This window comes from Stenella coeruleoalba, assembly GCF_951394435.1.
Source record: "Stenella coeruleoalba genome assembly, chromosome: 21".
Taxonomy (NCBI): Eukaryota; Metazoa; Chordata; class Mammalia; order Artiodactyla; family Delphinidae; genus Stenella; species Stenella coeruleoalba.
The window spans coordinates 30,343,793-30,357,155 of record NC_137167.1 but is presented as its reverse complement, the minus strand read 5'-3'; the positions used below and the strand labels follow the sequence as shown (position 1 = coordinate 30,357,155).

The window sequence follows — 13,363 nt, the reverse complement described above, 5'->3', positions numbered from 1 at the left end:
TATAGCAAACCAAGTGTATCACACACACACACAGTGATTAAGAGGAGGTGGACGTTGATTAGCCACTCAGATAAGAAGTTAAATTATTTAAACATAGTCCCTAACTTGGAAGCATCAGTTTATTTCATCGATATCACTGATAAATGGAAATGAAGAATTAATAGCAAATTTGCAAAATCATGGGAAAAAAAAGAGATGAGGGAATGATATCACTTATATTTCCCAATGTAACTTTATTTTACAAATTAGTTCCAAAAATTTAGCGTTATTCATTAAATGAAATTTTTTTAAACCCATAGTAGACAGTTCACCAGTTTCCATTGAATCAGTTTCTAGCATGAATTGATCCTTGAGAGTTTCTGAGTGATAGTCATCATTTGGAATATAATTAAACTATCTGAAAATGCTTTGGATTGTTGCAGGTTAGTTTGCAGAGAGCCTGTAGACAATGACTGCATGAATATACTTTAATGTGCTGATGCTGGCATTTTCTTTTCAGTTTTATCCCAGCCTACACTGGACAAAACACGTTTCACTGTGCACTATTTTAAGCTACCACAGATGTCCTTAAAATCTACTGATTCTCTATATTTAGGCTACATCCAAATTGCTACCTTTAGTTATAGAAGTTTATAAGAAATCATAAGCCTAGTAACTGGCATGGGGTGATTGTATAAATCGATCAGAAACCAATTGTCAGGATGTTTATTTAACATTTAGACAAGCAGCCTGAATAGATCACAGACCTCGACTACAGCTCTGAAGGGTAGTGAATGTGGGAGTTCAGCAGAGAAATCAGAGATCATATACTTAATTTGGAACTTTTGGTCTCTTATATTGGGAGTTAAATGTGAAATCAGTAATGCGTCTTTGGCATGGGAAGCATACCATTTTCATTGGAATGAAAGCAAGTGCTCAAATTATCTCTCTTTTCGTATTTCAAATAACTAAAATTCCTTATCCTAGACCCCGTGGAGCTACCAAATGACTTAAGACTCCCTGTGGGCAAACGGTTCGTGAAAACACACAGGGAAGGTGTGTACAGATAACTACCGGGTCTGATTAGTACCAAGCGGTACCTTCCAGTCACGTAGCAGTTGAGAGGAAGGTAGCGTTTACTCTATGGGGGCTGCCTTACAGGGCTGTTAGCGGACTCCATACGGTGAGGGGCAAAGGGGCAGTAAAATCAGGACTTGGGACGCAGAAGTGAGTGAGAGACGCGATTGCAGGCAATACAGCTTCCTTGAAAATAAGCTAAGGTAAGTTTGGAGAAGAATGTGTAAGAGAATGATTCTGAAGAAAGGACTTGTTGGCCAACTTTAGTAATTTACAGGGTCTATGTCTTGTCTCCATAGTTCTCGGGCTTGATTCAACCAAATTAAGCCCTCCTACCTCATATACTTATAAAGGAAAAGAAACCTGTTCTCTGGGTGTGTGAACGAAGAGATAAAACGAATTGCCTAAGCCCCCGTCTTCCACCCAAGGTCCTCAGGACTCCCTTCTTTGTCTCAGCTTCTCTCTCTGTCTCTCCACTGCATCTCTCCTCGTAAATATATACACACACCTGTCTCCACGTGGTCAATATCCAAGTCTACAGGGGGACATAGGAAGGGCAGACACACTGGAATATGCCTACTCCATTTCATTAATCATCTTTCCAGCGTGTAAAACTTACTTCTCATGAATAAGTTTGCAAATAATCTCTGTTCTCATGTGATCTATATTTTATTTTATTATTATTTTTTTTTCGGTACACAGGCCTCTCACTGTTGCGGCCTCTCCCGTTGCGGAGCACAGGCTCCGGATGCGCAGGCTCAGCGGCCATGGCTCATGGGCCCAGCCGCTCCGCGGCATGTGGGATCTTCCCGGACCGGGGCACGAACCCATGTCCCCTGCATCGGCAGGCGGACTCTCAACCACTGCGCCACCAGGGAAGCCCTGTATCACAATTTTAATGTCCAGTGTCATGCTTCCAAAAGTCTGTTTGTCCCTGGACACACCCTACTTACCATAACACTCTTACTGACTTACTCTTTGACTAGAGTTGGTGAGCACCTGTAGTGTCAGACTGGATTAGAATTCAAAGACCTGATTTCTGTTCTCTTTTCTAAAACCTAGGAATACGGCAACTCTAGAAAAAATATTTACAAATAAGAACATGATGATTTCATTCTATGAATATTTGAAGGGCTATCAAGGAAAAGGAAATTTGCTTTGTTCTTTGTGGTTCAAAGAGAGAGATTTGGGTGAAGGGATTTCAATTTGTAGGGAAAGAGTTTTTGTCTCAGAATACAGAACATTTCTACGGTGTTCTTGTTTTCAAATATTCAGATTTTTTTCAGGTCAATCTTCTGTCTGGTTTGTTTTTTAATGAAATCATTTACTCAGCAAAAAATACAGGGTTATACTATGTGCCAATCAATCACTGTGCTAATCTTTAGGGATAAAAAGTAAAACAAGACAAATTATTTTTCCTCTCGTACTGACATAGGAAAGATATGTCAGCAAAGTACCATCCACATTAGACTCAGCAGATATGAATCAGGTAGTGGTAGTTAGTACTTGAGCTGATTTCTAGGATGCATCAGGTTAATGAAGTAGAGACAGTTGAGGAGCTACAGTGATTAATACTACATGACATTGGCACAGACATACATATAAGTACTTGTAAAGTACTTATATGCACTTATAAGTACATATAAAAGTATGTTCCTACTCCAGTTTTTACCAAAATTTTTTCAGGTGGATTTAAAGTTAAAATTTAAGAGTAAACTAATTTGTGAAAGCTAGAAGAAAATACAGATTTAAGATTTTACTTACTATGGGGCAAGAAGTATATAAGCAATATAAGAAATCACAAGAGAAAAAATATATAGATTTGACATAATGTAAATTAAATTTTACTCATTAAAGTATTATAAAAAATTAAAAGGTGTGCAAAAACTGAGCAATATATTTACCACTTATATAACAAGATTTCCTAATTTTAATAAACAATAAATTCAACAAAAAGATAAATATTCTAGTAAAAAAATTGGCAAAATATAAAGACATATTTCTTAGAGAATACAGATGATTAATAGCTTGTAAACATATGTTCATCCACACTGCTAAACCAAGAAAATTAATTAAAATGATAATACCATTGCTTTTTAACTATTTATTAGAAGAATTGAATGGTAACACTCAGTATTGGGAAACAGACGATAAGCCCTCTTCCTCATTATCAGTGCATCTTTGTTTTGGCACAAACTTTCTGGACACCATTTTCACAATACACGCCTTAAAAATTTCTAGGAATTTATGCCAGGGAAGCAACCTACACCGCCCAAAGATTTATCCTAAGTGATGTTTGTAATAATGATGCGTAGCTTCCTATTACTGCTGTAACAAATTACAACAGACTTAGTGCATGAGAAAAACACATTTATTAATTTTTTACAGTTCTGGAGGTCAGAGGTCTGAAATGGGTCTTACTGGGCTTATTGAAATGGGGTCAGATCAAGGTGTTGGCAGGACTGCACTCCATCTGGAGGCTCTAGGGGAGAATCCGTAGTTTTACTTGTTGCAGCTTCCAGGAGCCACCTGCACTCCTTGGCTCGTGGGCCCCTTTCTTCTTCAAAACCAGCAGTGGAGCATCTTCAGACTTCTCTCTGAATCTGACCCTGACTTTCCTACACCTCTCTTTCACTAATTATTAGGACCCTGTGATTATATAACACAGGATAATCTCTGAATATCAAAATCATTAATTCAATCACATTTGCCACGTCCCATTCAACAAGATAGCATATTCATAGGTTCCGGAGGTTACAGGCAGACATCTTTGGGAGCGGTGTTATTGTTCCTACCACTGAGCAAAAGTAGAGAAGTGGTAAAACATGTCAAACCTTCAAATAATAGACTGTACAAAAAAAATATCCTGATAGAACGGTGTAATAGCATCATGTAGTTAATTGTAATTCATATAAAAAAATTGGGAGAAGAAACCGTGAAGAGTCTGTTTTTCCGGTTTTTTTTTCATTTTTCTCTGCAATGAATATAGATTGCTTTTAAAATCAGTAAAACAGTGGTTTACAGAAACATCGTCAAATTTGAAAGTTTGCATTTAGAAAGGAGGTTAAGTGCTTTCATTTTTTCCTTTAGAAGTAAGATAATATGGATTCTTACTTTGCAAAGCAAAAGTAGTACAGTGAAGGTAAGGCTTCTTCTGATTCTCTGCTATTTGATCCTACAGTGGACACATAATCAGTGACTTCATTACCAGAGGGTTTTTATTACTGCATTCTGTTGACGTATCATTGACAGGAAACTCATCTTTACAGAGAATAAGAGTTTAATTTTCCCAATATCATATTTGAAATTCTTTGTTAAATTCATATATTGCATGTTGACAAGAAAGAGTACTTTTTGTGATAAAACAGAGGGATTCAAGCCAATAAGATCATGACAATTTAAATTATATTATAATTTAAATATTTTGATGATTTAATTTTGAAATCCATTTTGGAATGTAACATTAGAAAATGTCCATCCTCAGATTGTTGGAAGAAAAACTTTATGTAAGAGTTTTTGAATGTCAAGAAATTAACATTCAGCTTCAAGAAAGTATAGCTTGTGGCAGGCTGAAATAATGACCCCCAAAGATATCCAGAACCTAGTCCCTGGAATCTGAGATTTACTTTATATGCAAGAGATTTTGAAGTTGTGATTGAGGATCTTGAAGTGCGGTGATCCTCCTGGATTATCCAGCTGGGCCCTAAATCTAAGCACAAGTAATCCTCATAAGAAGGCAGTAGAGAAATATTTGTCCAGAGAAGAAGGCATTGTAACTGCAGAAACAAGGCGCTATTTACTGGCTTCACTAGGCAAGGATGCAGCTGCAGCTCTAGAAGCTGAAAAGTTTAAGGACGCTGTGCCCTAGAGTCTCTGGAAGAAGTGAGGCTCTGCCAGCCCCTCGATTTCAGCCCAGTGAAAGTGATCTCAGACTTCTGACCTCCAGAACTGTAAGGAAAGAAACGTGCGTCAAGCCACCAAGTTTGTGGTAATCTCTTAGAGAGACCATAGGAAATGAATCAACAGCTACACCGCTTTACGCCAGTACTTACTACCAGGTATTCTTACACGGTGTTTGAGCTCAATTTCAGAAAGATAAAAGCAAAGGGTTTGTGATTGCTATGTAATTGCCATCAATAATTTGCAGTTATACTTTAGTGTAAATAACCGGATGATGTACACATGAACTTTAATTGAATTAAACATGAATTTGGAAGGAGTAATGGCATCAAGGTGGTGATAGGAAGTCCCAATGCATGTTCCCACAGAGAAACACCGACTTATCAGTGATATACAGACCGAAATACTTTCATTCCTTTATTAAGAAGTTGCAGTACCCCCAGACAAACACAAAGCGAGAACAGTCATGTTGAATTGGGTAAGATGGCCAATTTCACTTTACCTGCCTCAGTCCCTAACCCCAAACCAGGGCCAGGTGAGAATGCCCTGGATCGTGACTTCTCCTTTGTGGGGAAAGAGAAGATTGGAGCTTTCATCCAACGTTCTGGCTTTCCTGAGGGCTGCCCAAGGAACAGGTTTCTGTTTGGCCTCACTCAGAGCGCTGACAGAGCAGGTGTCTAACTCAGGGCACTGATGGGGGCCTGGCGTACTTTGCATGCTGGTTGGCCACTGAGAACAAGAGAGATCAGGGCAGCTTGCTACTGTAGAACCAGAACTTGTAGTGTCGCAGGCACAAAAGAAGCAAGATTATGAGATCCTGAAAAAGATACCAGTGAGCCTCTCCAGTTGAGAAAATTGCACTCAAAGGCCTTCAGAAGTCACATTCCCTCCCGCATGATGTCTAGGCAGGTTGATTAGGGAGGGTCTTCTTCTGTACAAAGCCAGTTCCTTAAAGACTGGCGGAGGTAGCTGCTTTTTCAAATGCATGGACCCCGACACTAAGTTATAAGACACATGAAGAAACAGGGAAACACGACCAGAACAAAGGAACAAAATTAATCTCCAGAACCCAGTTGTAAGGAAATAGAGCTGTATGAATTACCCGACAGAGAATTTTAAAAATTGTCATAACGATGCTCTATGAGCTCAAGAAAACAATGCATGAACAAAATGAGAATATCAACAGAAAGATAGAAAATATTTTTAAAAATTGGGAGATTGAATAAATGAACTGAAAAATTCACTAAAGGGGTTCAAAATCAGGTTGATAAAGCAGAAGAAAAAATCAGCAAGTTCAAAGCCAGGTCATTTGAAATTACCCATTCAGAGGAACCACACGAAAAAAGAATGGAAACGAGTGAAGCAAGCCAAATGGACTTTGGGACACCGTCAGGTGGACCAATGTATACATTATGGGAGTCTCACAGAAGAAGAGAGAAAGGGCAAAAAACTTATTTAAAGTAATAACAACAGAAAACTTCCCAAATCTGGGTAAGGAAATGAATGTCTAGATTTAAGAACCTCTGTAGACTCTAACTGATATAAATTGAAACAAATCCACACCAAGGCATATGATAATCAAATTGTCAAATATGAAAGAATTTTGAAAGCAGCAAGAGAACTTGTCCCCTACGAGAGAAACTCCATAAAACTCTCAACGGATTTTTTGGCAGAAGCCTTGCGGGTCAAAGGGAGTAGGATGATATAGTCAAATTGCTGAAAGAAAGAAATTTCAACCAAGAATAAATACTATATCTGCCAAAACTATCCTTCAGATATGAAGGTGAAATGAAGAATTTTCCAGATAAAACTAAGCAGAGGGAATTTATCACCACTAGACTTGCCTTACAAGAAATGCCAAAGGGAGTCCTTCAAGTTGAAATGAAAGGATTTTAAATAGCAACACAAAAGTCTGTGAAAGTATAACGCTCACTGGTAAAGGTAAATATATATACAAATACAGAATACGGTTAATACTGTAATAGTGACGCATAAATCGCTTTGAGTTCTCGCATAGAAGTTAAAAGACAAAAGTATAAGAAAAATCTATAAAATATGTTAATGGGTTCATAATATAACATGATGTGATTCGTGATATCAATAACAAAGTGTGTGTAGGAGAGAAGCCAAAGTTTCAAGTACGCGTATATGATTGAATTTATCAGTTTAAAATAGATGGTTAACTATGTTTCATGTAAGCCCCATGGTAAAAACCACAACGAAAATACCTGTCGAAGATACACAAACGAACATAAGAAAGAAGTAAAAACATGTCACTACAAAAAAAAATCAATGTGTCTTTCAGGGGTGTTTTACAGTTTCGTTCATGTACCCTTTGAGCATTTCTTATTCAGGGAATGGGGGATGGTGCAGGGGAAGAGGAAGAAACTTACAGGCATGAAAAACCCTTGTCAACAGATACTAGAAGTGGCAGAACAAAGTGTACACACGTTAGACATATAAAGCAAAAGTGTTTTAAAATCCAGCCTCCATTATGAACATAAAAACTCCATAGGTTTCCTTCCAAAGGAACCCTGAGCAGGTGGACATCAGTTGCTGCAGATCCGCCATGAAGAGTTATTAAACTAAACCCCTTCATCTTTTCTTCCCAGGATTGACATCTTCAAGTACGTGATCTATGGCATTGCAGCTGCATTCTTTGTGTACGGCATTCTGCTGATGGTGGAAGGTTTCTTCACGACTGGGGCCATCAAGGATCTCTATGGGGATTTCAAAATCACCACGTGTGGCAGATGCGTGAGTGCGTGGGTACGTTACCTGTCTTTCCTCAGGAGTTAATGTGGGCTTATCTCAGGAGCCCACAGGTGTTTGTGTTCATCTGCCAATAACTGGAGGGTTGTTTTTTTTTTTTAACACAGTAACATTCCCTGCTCTGGTGGCTATTTTAAATCTTAATAGTATTTTCAAAATAACGATTCCATGTGAAAATTCAGGTTCAGATTCTCAAATCATGTGCAACACAACTCATCTTGCTTCTAGAGGCAGCAAACTGTTGATTGATTTATGATCTATGTTTCCCGAATGGCTCTGGGCTTCCCATACAATATTTAAGATAACAGAAAAATCCATCTGCAACTTATAACAGTGCAGGTCTCTCTTCCTTAAATACATGTTACATGTATTTTACTGTAAACTTGGGTGGGAACTATATTATGCAATTTCTGTTTAATATTGACATAAGGTAAGAATTACTCTATTATACTAATTTAGATTTTAAATCGTTATTGATATGATATTTAACGGTAACTCAAACTTATGGTCTAGAGCTAATGCAACGCAGAAAATGCATGTATATCTATTACAGCACAAGACTGATGAAAATTAAGAGTAATATGTTAAAAATACATTCACGTTTTTATGCAGAATAATTTTCATAAAATGAACTTTGGAGCTTCCATCCTTGACCAATGTATTTTTATTATTTCCCAATGTTATATGAGAATATCTACTTAATTACAGCATATATTTCCTATTAAGTAAGATGTCTCTAATAAGGAATGGTGCAATTTATTTCAGTCTTACAGAAAAGTTCAAAAATACCTGTTAACCACCAACCATTTTTTCCACCAGCTTGTAACAAGTTCTAATATTCTCTCAGTGTCAATAATGATAATAATCTTATAAAATAGCCTGTGTTGTGGGTATTTGTAGTTGTTGCTGCAGTAATTTCTTGGGAACAATGTTTGTTGTATAATCTAATTGTTTAGGATCAGTAATATCAAATTACAGACCCAAAGGAAGTTTAAAGATCTTGAATTAATTTAATAAGTAAAATATGAATATTCAGTGGGCTAATTTTCAGTGATACCTAAGGGATTTCTCTATTAAGAAGGCACGTTTGATTTTAGATTCACTTATACTCTGCCAGTAGACTATGGTGAATTCAGTTAATGATGGGCTTTTTCTTATAGTTAGGACAGTATCATTATAACACCACTCGTATGTCTTAGCAAGTCACTTAACTTCTCCGGATCCCAGTTTACTCTCTTACATCACAAAGGCATTAGATCATCTCTAAAGCTCATTCTAGCTCCAAGAGTCCATAATTCTAAAACACGAGTGAAATCATAGAGAAAAGGGGTCTCTTTTACCATTGGGAGTGACCTTTCGCCAGGAAGAGTGCAGTAGATTAGGTCGTTTCATTGAGATTGTGAAATTTCTGCAAAAGATTGTATGCAGAAGCAAAAAGTCATGGAAGAAAACACCTAGCTATGTGCTGTTACTAATTATCCGCTTGCCATTGACACTTCACAGCCGTCTCAAATAAGAATTTTTAAAGCAAAAATGAGCCACATTTTTTTCTATAATAGTTACAGTTGTGTCACCAGTCCCACCCAACAGCCCAGAAGGGTGGCAGCAGCTGCGTGGGTCCCTCCAGAGGCGAGGCAGCAGGGAGTCAGCCCCCTAAAACACCCCACCCACGCCTTTAGCACCCCTCCGCACCCAGGAATGAGCACAATTGAGGGAGAAGCAGAGCTGCACTCTTGTGTGTCTTACAAAAGCAGCAATGCAGCGCACGGGCGAGGCCTTTGAGTCCGGCGCAGGCTGTCCCAACATGGCCTCCATGAAGGGGACCAGCCCCTGCAAAAAGGGGACTGGCTGCACTGCCTGGAAGTGCCCTGCACAGTGCACAGCCCTGCAACCGTCTCATGCAGGATTTAGGGCTCCATGGAACCAGAGGAAAAAATAATAATAATGTTTTTTCGGAGATGGCCAACAAACACAGGAAAGAATGCTCAACATCATTAATCATTAGAGAAATGCAAATCAAAACTGCAGTGAGGTATCACCTCACACCAGTCAGAATGGCAATCATCAAAAAATCAGAAACAATAAATGCTGGAGAGGGTGCAGAGAAAAAGGAACCCTCTTGCACTGTTGGTGGGAATGTAAATTGATAAAAGCCACTATGGAGAACACCATGGAGATTCCTTAAAAAACTAAAAATAGAACTACCATATGACCCAGCAATCCCACTACTGGGCATATACCCTGAGAAAACCATAATTCAAAAAGATTCATGTACCACAATGTTCATTGCAGCTCTATTTACAATAGCCAGGACATGGAAGCAACCTAAGTGTCCATCGACAGATGAATGGATAAAGAAGATGTGGCAGGTATATACAATGGAATGTTACTCAGCCATAAAAAGAAATGAAATTGAGTTATTTGAGGTGGGGTGGATGGACCTAGAGACTGTTATACGGAGTGAAGTAAGTCAGAAAGAGAAAGACAAATACCCTATGCTAACACATATATATGGAATCTAAAAAAAACAAAAAATGGTTCTGAAGAACCTAGGGGCAGGACAGGAATAAAGACACAGACGTAGAGAATGGACTTGAGGACGTGGGGAGGGGGAAGGGTAAGCTGGGACGAAGTGAGAGAGTGGCATGGACATATATACACTACCAAATGTAAAATGGATAGCTAGTGGGAAGCAGCCGCATAGCACAGGGAGATCAGCTCGGTGCTTTGTGACCACCTAGGGGGGTGGGATAGGGAGGGTAGGAGGGAGATGCAAGAGGGAGGACATATGAGGATATATGTTTACGTATAGCGGATTCACTTTGTTATAAAGCAGAAAGTAACACACTATTGTAAAGCAATTATACTCCAATAAAAATGTTAAAAAAAAATGTTTTATCGGTCATTCTCTCCTGCTACTTAGTCTTCCTTGCTTCCCTATTTCCATTCTGCTGCCTTTTTTCTTTTTCCAATTTGTAGGTAAATTGTATCTTACAGTCTACTTTTTGTTCTATGAGTTCCTTAGCTTTAAAAATGTCCTTTTTTAGAAAGCTCAGAGATAAACCCATGCACATATGGTCACCTTATCTTTGATAAAGGAGGCAAGAATATACGATGGAGAAAAGACAGACCTTCAATAAGTGGTGCTGGGAAAACTGGACCGCTACATGTAAGAGAATGAAGTTAGAACACTCCCTAACACCGTACACAAAAATAAATTCAAAATGGATTAAAGACCTAAATGTAAGGCCAGATACTATAAAACTCTTAGACGAAAATATAGGCAGCACACTCTATGACATATTCACAGCAAGATCCTTTTTGACCCACCTCCTAGAGAAATGGAAATAAAAACAAAAATAAACAAATGGGACCTAATGAAACTTCAAAGCTTTTGCACAGCAAAGGAAACCATAAACAAGATGAAAAGACAACCCTCAGAATGGGAGAGAATATTTGCAAGTGAAGCAATTGACAAAGGATTAATCTCCAAAATATACAAGCAGCTCATTCAGCTCAATATCAAAAAAACAAACAGCCCAATCCAAAAATGGGCAGAAGACCTAAAGAGACATTTCTCCAAAGAAGACATACAGATTGCCAACAAACACATGAAAGGATGCTCAACATCATTAATCATTAGAGAAATGCAAATCAAAACTACAGTGAGGGGCTTCCTGGTGGTGCAGTGGTTGAGAGTCCGCCTGCCGATGCAGAGGACACGGGTTCGTGCCCCGGTCCGGGAGGATCCCACGTGCTGCGGAGTGGCTGGGCCCATGAGCCATGGCTGCTGAGCCTGTGTGTCCGGAGCCTGTGCTCCGCAACGGGAGAGGCCGCAACAGTGAGAGGCCCGCATACCGCAAAAAAAAAAAAAAAAAAAAAAACTACAATGAGGTATCACCTCACACCGGTCAGAATGGCCATCATCAAAAAATCTAGAAACAATAAATGCTGGAGAGGGTGTGGAGAAAAGGGAACACTCTTGCACTGTTGGTGGGAATGTAAATTGATACAGCCACTATGGAGAACAGTATGGAGGTTCCTTAAAAAACTAAAAATAGAACTACCATACAACCCAGCAATCCCACTACTGGGCATGTACCCTAGAGAAAACCATAATTCAAAAAGAGTCATGTACCACAATGTTCATTGCAGCTCTATTTACAATAGCCAGGACATGGAAGCAACCTAGGTGTCCATCAACAGATGAATGGATAAAGAAGATGTGGCACATACATACAATGGAATATTACTCAGCCATAAAAAGAAACGAAATTGGGTTATTTGTAGTGAGGTGGATGGACCTAGAGACTGTCATACAGAGTGAAAGTAAGTCAGAAAGAGAAAAACAAATACCGTATGCTAACACATATATATATGGAATCAAAAAAAAAAAATGGTCAGAAGAACCTAGGGGCAGCACAGGAATAAAGATGCAGGCGTAGAGGATGGACTTGAGGACACGGGAAGGGGGAAAGGTAAGCTTAGACGAAGTGAGAGAGTGGCATGGACATATATACACTACCAAATGTAAAATAGATAGCTAGTGGGAAGCAGCTGCATCGCAAGGGGAGATCAGTTCGGTGCTTTGTGACCATCTAGAGGGGTGGGATTTGGAGGGTGGGAGGGAGACGCAAGAGGGAGGGGATATGGGGATATATGTATACATATAGCTGATTCACTTTGTTATACAGCAGAAACCAACACACCATTGTAAAGCAATTATACTCCAATAAAGATGTTTAAAAAAATATCTTTTTGAAGCTGAATATATTAATGAATTTCTATTTGGAATTCTGAGGAATATTAACAGGTGGAATCAATTTTTTTGGAACAACCATATTATTGTACGGTAAGCTTCCAGAATTAGTACTGAAAGAAGCTTATTTTTATATCCGTTTTTCTGTGCTGTATAAAATGTAAAATGGTTACCAGTAAATGATTCTACTCAAAAAATGCAGTTGTGCACAGTGCACAAATGCAGTTCATTTTAAGGCAGCTTTAGATCACTGAATCCAAGACGCTGATCAATATTCTCTTTTCCTAATGAATACTCTTGAAAGCATAACGATCTGCATTATGCATTTCTTCTCATGCAGTATCAAGACCACTTCAAGTTCATTTCAAATTTTTAATGCTGTCATTCGAAATCCTTAATGTGAGGCACATAAAACACAACAGCACAGTATTAACCTTTGGGGGGTAAGAACCATTAGCTAGCTTATTAAGATCATGTCAAAAGTTACTAAAATATTTTAAGTAACAGATTATATTTAAATTAAATGGCAAATGGCCGTAAGTTGCATACACGTCAAACATGTCACTAAATACATTAAACGTGAACTTCAGTTTAAAGAATATGGAAATATTTATTTTCTTTGAATTTCTTCCCCATTAACTTTTTAAACCAAAAATATATATATTCATTTGGTTGTAACGAGAGGCATTCAGTGGCTCACATTTTGAAATCATGGGACAGTTGTTACATCCATCACTCTTTTCTTATTTCTGACAATTTCCCATTAGTATTATGATAGCAATATGGATCTCAGAATTTATCTGTGCTTGTTCTGACACTTCAGGTTTTTAAGCCCAACACTTTTGAAGTAAAAGAGTTCTTGAATGTGCTCCTCTC

General features: G+C 38.4%; 1 protein-coding gene across 2 annotated transcripts in view; it reads left to right on the top strand.

Annotated features, from left to right (window-relative positions):
* The window catches only part of GPM6A (glycoprotein M6A), a 249,101-nt gene that overhangs the window by 214,226 nt on the left and 21,512 nt on the right, over nt 1-13,363 (top strand). For both annotated transcript variants that reach the window (XM_079908933.1, XM_079908934.1), the window contains exon 3: nt 7,569-7,725. In XM_079908933.1, coding sequence (XP_079765059.1) covers nt 7,569-7,725 — 157 coding nt within the window. The remainder of the gene's footprint in view (nt 1-7,568; nt 7,726-13,363) is intronic.